At 55.1% G+C, this 9,893-nt stretch overlaps 1 protein-coding gene across 2 annotated transcripts in view; it reads right to left on the reverse strand.

The window, feature by feature from the left end:
• ZHX2 (zinc fingers and homeoboxes 2) overlaps positions 1 to 9,893 on the reverse strand; it is a 159,169-nt gene that overhangs the window by 8,925 nt on the left and 140,351 nt on the right. For both annotated transcript variants that reach the window (XM_004697408.2, XM_045286340.1), the window contains exon 3: positions 920 to 3,679. In XM_004697408.2, coding sequence (XP_004697465.1) covers positions 924 to 3,467 — 2,544 coding nt within the window. In that variant the 5' untranslated portion in view covers positions 3,468 to 3,679 and the 3' untranslated portion in view covers positions 920 to 923. The remainder of the gene's footprint in view (positions 1 to 919; positions 3,680 to 9,893) is intronic.

Consider the following 9,893-nt stretch of genomic DNA (forward strand, 5'->3'; position numbering starts at 1 on the left):
CAAGTAGAAAGAAAATATTTTGAAAAGGACGATGGCAGCATATGCACATCTGTGCTTGAAACGATGGATGGATGGATTGTGATAAGAGCTGTAAGAGCGCTCAATAAAATGATTAAAAGACAAAAACAAACCAAAAAACCCAAAAGGTGTCTCAAGTGTGAGGGGAAAACAAATTTGCACTGTCAACTTCCACCCCAAATGATACACTAAAAAAAACAGATCCACAAACCCATTGCTGTCAATTCCGAATCGCAGCGACCTTACGGGCCAGTGTCGAACTGCCCCTGTGGGTTTAATGCCTCACCTCTCTCCTGAAGAGCAGAAGATGGGTCCAAACTGCCAACGCTGCCAGTCAGCAGCCAAACGCTACCTCACAGCACCATTCAAACAGACTCAACACCTCATGGCTAGCACGTCAGTTCTGACTTAGGGTGGCCCTACAGAATAGGGGACAACTGTTCCTGTGGGTACCGAGACCGTAATGGTTTACGGGAGCAGAAAACCTCATCTTTCTCCCTCGGAGCAGCTGCTGATTTCGAATCAACGACCTTGCAGATTGCAGCCCAGTGCATGACCACTACACCACCTGGGCTCCTCCCGGCTAACAGGAAGATTGACATATTAAATAACAACCGCAAGCCACCCCCAGTGCTAACGTCTCTGTACCCTATGATCTGACATGAAAAGAAACAAGCTCAGGAATTCCTGGGAGGTGCAATCGGTCAGGTGCTTGACTCCCTCGCTGACAGGCTGGTGGTTCAAACCCACGCAGGCCTGGCGCTTTGCTTCCACAAGGGGGTGGCCTGGGCGTCCCTCTGGGACAGCTCTGGTAGCCTGAGGCAGCCTCAGAGAACCTCAGGGCATTCAGAGCCAGGAGCCCGGCCCGCTCCCTGCTGGCCGGGGCACCCAGGTGAGTTACCTGTCTAGGCCTGGCTGGCCTCGGCAGGGGGATTGTCGGAGTCCGAGTCGGCCGGCTCGGCCGGGCCTCCGGGTACAGTCTGACTCCAGCTATCCGACCGGTCTGAAACAGTGTCCTCCTCGCCCACCGTCACCTCTACCCAGTCCACCACGCCCGACTCTTCCTTCTCCTCGCTGCCCGGGCCATCCCGGCTGTTGGCCTCAGATTTGTCCGACGTGGGCTCGGAGGCCTTGGCAGGAAGACGGTCTTTCTCTGGCTCGTTGCTACCCACTTTCACCCTGGACCCCGGGGTCTCCAAGTCCTCTTCACAGAGCTTTCTGGTGTCCTGGTGGCTCGGTGGGGCCACCTCGCTCCCGGGCTTTGGGCTCCCTGCGGTGGGCTTGGCGGCTCTCCTCCAGCCGGCGTCGTAGCCAGGATCGTCCGCAAGGCGCTGGTGCTGGTGTGGCTCCATCCACGTCAGGCTCCCGGCCTTCAGCAGGCCTCGGTTCTCCTTGAACCAGCGCACGATCTCAGTCCGCACCAGGCCTGTCTTGGCGGCTAGCTGGTCGTACTCCTGGGGCGTGGGCCACTGGGTCCTGGCAAACGTGCCCCTCAGGAGGTGGACCTGCCCAGGGCTTTTCGCGGTCGTGGGTGAAGGACTGGGCAGGGAGCAGGCAAGCTGGGCCCCGGAGAGCTGCTCGAGTCGTGAGAGTGCCCCATTGGGGGCCACGGCGGCGTCGTGGGCCTTTTTGCCAGACCCCATGGAATCCAAAACGGCTTGCTCCATGCTGTCCCGCAGCTTCCGCCTCTCCGAGAACCACGTGTCGATCTCTCGCCGGCTCAGCTTGGTCTCCACCCTGAGCCGGTCCAGTTCGGCTTGGGTTGGAAAAGAGCTTCTCAGAAAGCTCTCTTCCAGAACTTTGACCTGGCCCGGGGCCTTCTCTTTGAACTTCTGTGGGGCAAAGTCTGGGTATGTGTGGTAAGTGCGGCCGTGTCGGGTGCCTGCCAGGGCTACCTGGTCTTTGGCAATGGACTCGCTGGTGATGTGCACGATGCCCCTCTGACACCGGTAGCGGTGGTCGCTGAACCACTTCTTGATCTCGCTCCGGGAGAGGCCGGTCACCTCGATGAGGCGGTAGACCTCCGCGTCGTCAGGGAACTGGCCCTGCAGGAAGCTGGCCTTAAGGTGCGCTATCTGTTCCTTAGTCTTCTTGCGGTCACTGGCCGCGGGGGCCAGTGGCGGGTTGACCACCTTGGGTGGGGGTTCTGGCACCTGGGCGATGTGCGGACGCTTGGGCTCTGGGGCGGCATGGGGAGTCACCAGCGGTCTCTTCTGGCCGTGGTTGGTCACTCCGGCCATGGCGAGCGTGATGGGGGAACAGGAGACGGTGGTCGGCCCACTGGTGACCTGGGTCAGCACCAGGCTGGTCTGGCCGAGGATCTGGCAGGGCAGGGCCGTCTGGAGGATGGGCTGGGACATCTTGGTGGGGGCCAGCTGGGCGGGCAGCACAGTGATGGTCGGGGGCACCGGCTGGATGGTACCGTTGAACATCTTCTTCCGGGCCTCCTCCACCTCTTCGGGGGACCAGCTGATGCCGTGCTTCAGGCGCTGGGTGGCGAACCAGATGCGGATGTGCTCCTCGGGGTGTTTGGAGGCGGCCGTCAGCCAGGACAGCTCTGCCTGCGTCGGGTAAGGGAACTTGTTGAAGGAGTTGATCATGGTGGCGTTGGTGTCCAGGGCCGAGTTGTATTTGGTAGTGTTCAGCGGGACGGGGACCTTGGGCACAAGGTTGATATTTGGTGGGAGCTGTACAGAAGGCGTGACGTGCCCCAGGGAGTCCTGGAGGAGCTCCATGCCCCCGAGTCTCGAGAGGATCTCAGCCGCGTCGGCCACTAGGCGGGCGGTCCCGTCCATGTGGTTCTCCGTGGCAGTGGTGGCCTCCTCGGCCTTCTTGGGCACCTTCTTGGCGTCGGCTTTCGGTTTCCCGGGCCTCATGATGGGGGTCTTGCTCACGGAGATCCCAGGGTCGCTGTCCGCGCAGGCGGGGCCGCCATGGGGGATGGTGATGACGTGGTTGGTGACTTCGATGGATTGCTCCAGGACCGTCTGGTTGTTGTGTTTGATGAGCTTCAGCTTGAAGTTGGTCTCTCCTGGGTGGAACTTGGCGTTGTGGTTGGACAGAGAGTCGTACTTTTTGGTGGTGAAGTTGCACTCGGCGCACACGTACAGGGGGTTGAGGATGACGTTGGGGTGCTGCGTGTCCACGTGCTCCGTGAACTCGTTCAGGTTCTGCGTGGAGTAGGGGCAGTACTTGCACTCGTACCCCCCTTGTAGCTTTTTGGACGGGGGGTCCCCGGTGGATTTCACCTCGATCACGTCGTTTTCTTTGGAAGCGCTGTCGGACTCTGCGGCCCAGCTGTCCTTGGCCAGGGTGGGCAGCGGCTGCTGCTGCTGCACACCCGTCCCCCGGTCTTTGGTCCGGTCCCCCTCCTCGGCTACCACGTCTTGCTCCACCACCTGGGACGTGCGCACCATGCAGGGGGTCGTGGATTTTCGTTTGCTTGCCATGCCTCCTGCTCCGGGGCGATGGCTTGACTTTCTTGGTGGGGCTGGGGACGCAAAACTGAGGACAAATAAGAGAGGAGGCTGTGGGCTCTGCCCTCCCGAGGGCGACGGTGGCTCTCCTTGTGTGCTGGCGGCTGCGGCTGCCGTTTCCAGGAGGGGCTCAGCAGAGGAAGCCGTGGCGCGCCAGTGGCTGAGCAGGGCAGGCGGCAAGGCACCTGGGGGACAGAAACAGAGGCAGGTCAGGGTCTCTCGGGAGATCAAGGGAAGCTCCACTCACATCTGGCATCTCGGCCATACCCCACCCCGAGAAGATCTCAGCCAAGTTGGCCACCGGATAGCGGGAGAGAGGGGCCAGGTAGGCAGGAAGGTGCTGACCCTCCGGGAGGGACAATGTGAGTGGATGAGACCATGGACACCGTTTCAGGTCCAGAGTCAAGGGGATCTACGCAGGGACCTGAAAGACCAAGGTCTTCTCCGGCAGCACACAGGTTGGTGGAGGGACTGCTGCTCGCTTGCAGCCTGCTTCTATCTGGGGGCACGTCAGAAGCAAGTAGCTTACTTGAGGCCAGCTGGTGGAACAGGCGCCAGGGAAGCTGGGTTTCTTATCGTAAGGAAAACCTCTACAGAACATTTAGAAAATGCCCAAGAGTCTAAACCCCCAGCCAGCGAGTCAATGCTGATTCATAGCACCGACCCTCGGGGCAGAGCAGGGCTGCCCTGTCGGGCTTCCCAATGGTAAATCTTTGTGGAAGCTGACTGCCTCATCTTTCTCTCGAGGAGTGGTGGGTGGGTTTGAACCACCGGCCGTCTGGCTTTGCAGCTGATCACTTGCACCACCCTGCCACCAGGGGATTAAAAAACCAAACCCAATTATGTTGTATATTTCTTCTCAGACTTTTGTCTCTTTGTCTTTGTGTACAGCTGTCTGTGCACACTCACACGCCGATATTATTGTTTCGCTGCTAGTTTATTTCACGCGAATAGTTCCCTGTTTCCACGTGGAGTGCAACAGTGATTTAGGAAACGGCTGCCGAACATTGTGAGGATTGTGAGGATCTTCCAAGGGTCCTTGGGAGGCGCCAAGGATGGCATGCTCAACTAGTGGCCCAAAGGTAGGTGGTTGGAACCTGGTTAAGAGCAGTGGTGTCAGTGGGGTGGGGTGGACCGCACTGGTTGACACAGCCCATAGGGCAACGTCACCATGACCGTCTAGCTGAACAGTGTGCAGTGTATAAGCTGGTATTTATTTTTAAAATGAAATGTCTCTGTTGTTCATGGAACACTGACTTCAATGCCCTTGAACTAAGGTCTGGGTGCAGACTATTCAATACTCGAGTACCACAAGCCGCCGGGAAAGGGAACAAGCCTGTGTGCGAAGCAACCCAGCCGCGTGCTCCTTGGAAGCAAGACCTGTCTCCGGTACTCGGGACAGGCCCTTAGCAGGGACCAGTCCCTGGAGAAGGACGGCAAGCTTGGGGCAGCGGAGAGCCAGGGAGAGAAGGGCAGAGCCCCTTCAGGATGGGCTGATGGAGTGGCTGCAACAATGGGCTTCCCCAGAGCAACGGTGAGGGCGGTGTCGGGCTGGTGGTGGTTTCTCCTGCCCATTGGGCTGTTACCAGACAGAACCAGCATGACAGTGCCTAACAGGAGCCACACGGCACTTCTATTTGGGGTTTTTGTGGCACCGCCCTGCTGTTTCCCCAATGGTGGTGCCATCCCGCAGTTTTACCAGCAATGGCTAAGGTTTCTAATTTCCTCACCTCCTCGCCGACACTTGTTATTTGTACATTATTTTTGTCTTAGCCATCCGCGTGGGAGTGAGTCGCTATCTCCCTGTGGTTTCCATCAACATCTTTCTGACAACTAACGATGCTGACCATCTGTCCATGGCTTTGGTGGCCATTTGGCTGAAATGTCCACTCAGGTCCTTTGCCCATTCCATGATTCTTTTGTTGTTGTTAAGTTGTCAACGCTTCATATATATTTTGATTGTTAGACGCTCGTCCGTCGGCTATATGATTTCGGAAGCTATGCTCCCAGTCGATAGCTTGTCCTTTCACGTGTTTGGTAAAGTCTCCTGCTGGACCAAAGCTCTACCTTTTTAGGAGGTGCCACTTCTTGGTTCTGGCTCTTGCTGCCCGTACGTCAGTGATGCTATCAGAGACTCCATCGTTGAGAGCTGAGCTCGGCAGCCTTGCCCCTGCATCGTGTTCTTCTAAGGGCTGTTTTAGTTTGCACCCTGAGCTCCTTAACCCATGCTGAACTTGCTTTACCATGGGGTTTTGTCAAGTGTTTCTTCCATGGCTCCTTCTGGGACAGGGTAGTAGCATTTCTTGACCTGTCTCTGGAAGGGACTGCAGCTCACTATAGGGGATGGAAGACAGACCATGCTCTTCTCAAAGGACTGACCCCTGGTCTGCTGGCAGCACGAGGAAATGCCTTGGTTCTTGACCTTTGCAGGGAGGCCTGCAGGGGTGATGAGGAGTCCGCCTGACGGGACTGTGCCGTTGGGACTGGCGGTCTGCGCTGCCCAGCCTGGTTTCTCCAGGATCTGGAGGAGCTCGGTGCCCTGACCTGGGAGGCATCTACCTGTCTATGTTCGAGATTTATGCCTTCTGTCCTGGGCAGGCTGCCACGGCTCATGTGGTAGTTACATAATCTGGTGTGAATTTGAGGATTCAGCGTGAAGGGGTGGAGTCTAGCTTGTCACAGCCTCCCTCCCCCACAGGCCCGTGATCTTCCTGCATCCGGCATCATTACATGTGTTTGGTGAGTCTGAAGAGAACTTTATAGATTGGTATTGGACATATAGGCTAATATGAGACTTAGGGACTTGGCTGGGATGTTTTCTCAATATTTAACTGCTCTTGTATATGACGTGCTTTATTATACACATATGAGTGTCTATGGATTTGTTTCTCTAGTCCACCTGGACTAACACGTCTCATTTCAGAGCGCTTCTCCGGGGATGTCAGAGGACATAACAAGGCGAGTGGCCTTTCAGGTTTCAAAGGAAGCATCCTGTTGAGACATCAAAGCCTAAAGGAATGCTTCTCGCTTTGAGGGGTCTTCTGACAGCACCGTTCACAGGTCCCTCTGTGGTTCATCGGGGTGGGGAGTGGTGAGAGGAGGGATATGGCCCTTGTATTTTAAAGATCCAACATGACAGCTCTGAGAAGTGTACTTTTGGAGGGGGAAGTATAGTGGGGGTGGGGAAGGGAGCAAGAGGCTGGGGCCTTGTCCTTGTCCTTGTCCTTGTCCTCAGCTCCTGCTTCCAGCGAGCATTCACTATCTCCTCTCTGTAAACTAGGAAATGATTCCGAAAACCACAGCAGCGGCCACGAGTTACTATCAGCTTATGCCGCTTTCTCCCCCTCCCGCCTGGCACCTTGAGGGATGGGCACGAGCAGGCACCGTGGCTTCCCCCAGCCACCGGGCATCAGCAAAGGCGCTTTGCTAGCCCTGACTCCCCAGGCCCATGTGTCCTCACCACCACCGAGTTGATTCTGACTCACAGTGACCCAGGACAGAGTACAACTGCCCCTGTGGGTCTCTAAGGCTATGCTTGGACAGGAGTACAGTGCCTCATCGCTCATGAAACTCAAGTCTCCAGGGGGAAAAACTCAGGAATCTGTGCCTTCTAAACATCAACAATTAAAAAAATGTTGTGGACAGGCACAGCAAAACACACACCAATTCAACAGTCTTCCACGTTGAGTGACGGTGACCCTGTTCTGTCGCGGCAGGCACCCACCTCACCCTGCTGATCTGGAGGCTCCCTGTGCCCCCGAGGCAGTTCTCTGAATTGTTGTTGTCTTTGGATCCCACAGACACAGTTCTTAAAAGAGCAGAAGGTTCACGGAAGACGTTTCTTTCATGGGGGAAGCTCAACGGCCGTTCATTTTCAAGATGGTTTCTGGGTAATTCTTTCGGTTTCAGTTTTAAAGATGAACTGGGGACAATCGTTTTCGGGGGGAAGTTCACCCAGACGTCGTGGCTTCAGAATGTCTGGAGTTCGTGGATGCCTTCCTCCTTTTGAACAGGACTCTTCTATGAAATCTTGGACCACAGTGTTCAAGTCAGAGTAGCTGGGCTCCATCGGTCTCTTCTGGGCTCAAGGCAAAGGAAGCAGTTGCTCCTGGAGGCTGCCGACCACACAGTCCACATCGCCTCTTCGTCCTGACTCACCTTCCTCTGTTTTCCGGACAAATAGACACCCAGTTGTGTGCCTGGGATGGTTGCTGACACACTTGCAAGCCTCCAGGCCCATTGCAACAAACGAGGAGACAGAGTAGAAGTGCATTTTTAGCCTCCTGCCCCCCCAAATCATAAACTAGGCAAAGGACCTGGGTAGACATTCCACTCTAGAGGAGCCAGTCAAGTGGCCACTTAACACATTATTAACTTGGACGTTTCTTGAACCCAGGACCTTAAATCTCCAAACCAAGAAACAAAGTTCGCTCGTATATAAGCAGCTGCTCTCTCTCCCTTTTTGGGTCTTTCTTGTCCATGTATCTATCACACAACTCTGCCAATTTGACTTTTTATAGGCGCACAGCTTCCGGACTGCAAATATACCGGTAATCAGCTAAGCAAATTTCCCCTTAACCATTGAAATAGTTCCATCAGCATTCATCGCCCAGGCCCCTTCCCTCCGGCCTCTGGTAGCCACTAGTCAGCTCTGGTCTCCACACTGGCCTTTTCTTGTCTTTGTTAAAAAAAAAAATGTGATTGCTGTACAGCTTCCAGATCACACGATTGAATAATTCAAGCTCATTCAGAAAAGTTGTGTAATCATCACCACAATCAATTCTCTCTTGCACTCTTGGTTAGCTCCCCAGGCCTGTCTCCCCGACCTTCTCTGTCAGGACCCTAGCTAAGCATGAATCCAGTTCCTGTTCTGGGTTTCATACACAGAAAACAACCCAAAACAAACAAACAAACAAACAAACAAACAAACAAACAGTTAAAAACGGAAACAACTTGAAAATGGGTCAAAAGGGCACTCAGATGATAAGGCCGCGACAGATGGGAGCTGTTCCTAGCTGCACGCTCCTGGTGGTGCCACGCAGTGAAACATTCCACCCTTAAGGACAGTGACAGCTCGGAGGGTGATGGGGAAACAGGACAAGAATCCCGCAAACTCAGAACCATTGATGATCAGGTGCTGGGTTCTTGATAAGCCTGGTACGAAATGTCTTCAGGGACAACAGGATCTACAGAAATGACTCAATTCGTGGTTTCCGGGAGCTGGGCTTTGAGGAGCACTTCCTGTGACCATTTGCATCTTTGTGTGATGTTTACTGCTCAGTTGCTCAAAACAGCCTTTCTAAAAAGAAAGGAAGGTGATTGTTAATCTGGGTAAGCACAGGCTGGACAGTGTAAGGACAGGCTAAGGCTCCATCACATGCGGTCTTTACTGGTCCTGCAATAACAACAGGTGGCTACCATCTCCACTATACAGAGGCAAAAACTGAGGCCCAGCGGGGGGGGGGGGGGGGCGGGGCGGGGCGGAGCCTGGATGATCTCATCTCCAGGTGGAGAACATCTTGTTGGCCCTACAGCCACACAGCTGTCAATTGTTGACAATTCCACTTCCTGACCCAGAGCCAGACGTCACATGTCTCTCAGCTTCTGAATGGCTGGCTGCCTTGCTCTGGGTGTGTTCATAGGAGCCAGGTTTCAGCTGAATTGTGCCTTAAGTGTGCTGCCTTCCGGTGCCCTCTGGTGAAGGGGTTGGAAGCCTGTATGGTCTGAGGCACTGATGGGTGACATGGGGAGTCTGCAACGACTCCCAGGAGGCTCACCAGCTGAGTATGACCCTTGCAATGAGGTGACATGGGCTCTGAGAGAAGGATGGGTGGCCTGCTGATGGTGGGGTTGGGGTGGTGACTCAGACAGGGATGGCTGTCCTCAGGGCCAGAGGAAGCTAGCGATAAGATCTCATACATGTTGGGCTCTGTGTGACCCAGAACCCAAGCATTCCCCCAGAAACAACAAATTCCAAAGCCTAGCCTCCTCCAGCTCATCACCGGGCCCCTAGCTGCCTTGCCCTTCCCCATCAGTGCCCACCATTCTGGGCAGAGTTGGTGGAAGAGGCTTCCCTGGGTCGAATCTGGCTGTGTCACTTGCTAGCATAAGAATGTATCTGCCCCTGGACCCAGCCAGCCCCATAGGTCCCAAACCCAGATGAACGCTGGAGAAAAGCCAAACACAGCCCCTTAATTCATCGACATCGGCCTTGGGGGCCCATGACTTTAAAAGGGACCCGTCTCTACCTGCAAGATGGGATTAAGTGGGACTTCCATGCCAGCACATTCAAGTTCCTCGAAGGGGTGACTGTCATTCGTCAAGTCGAGTCACGGTGCAGGACTTGACACACTGTTGTTCAGACGTACGTGTGGTTCTACCTGCATCCTCCTCAGTCCC

This window comes from Echinops telfairi, unplaced genomic scaffold (genome assembly GCF_000313985.2).
Source record: "Echinops telfairi isolate 266 unplaced genomic scaffold, ASM31398v2 ScPeMD7_1;HRSCAF=3_0, whole genome shotgun sequence".
Classification (NCBI taxonomy): Eukaryota; Metazoa; Chordata; class Mammalia; order Afrosoricida; family Tenrecidae; genus Echinops; species Echinops telfairi.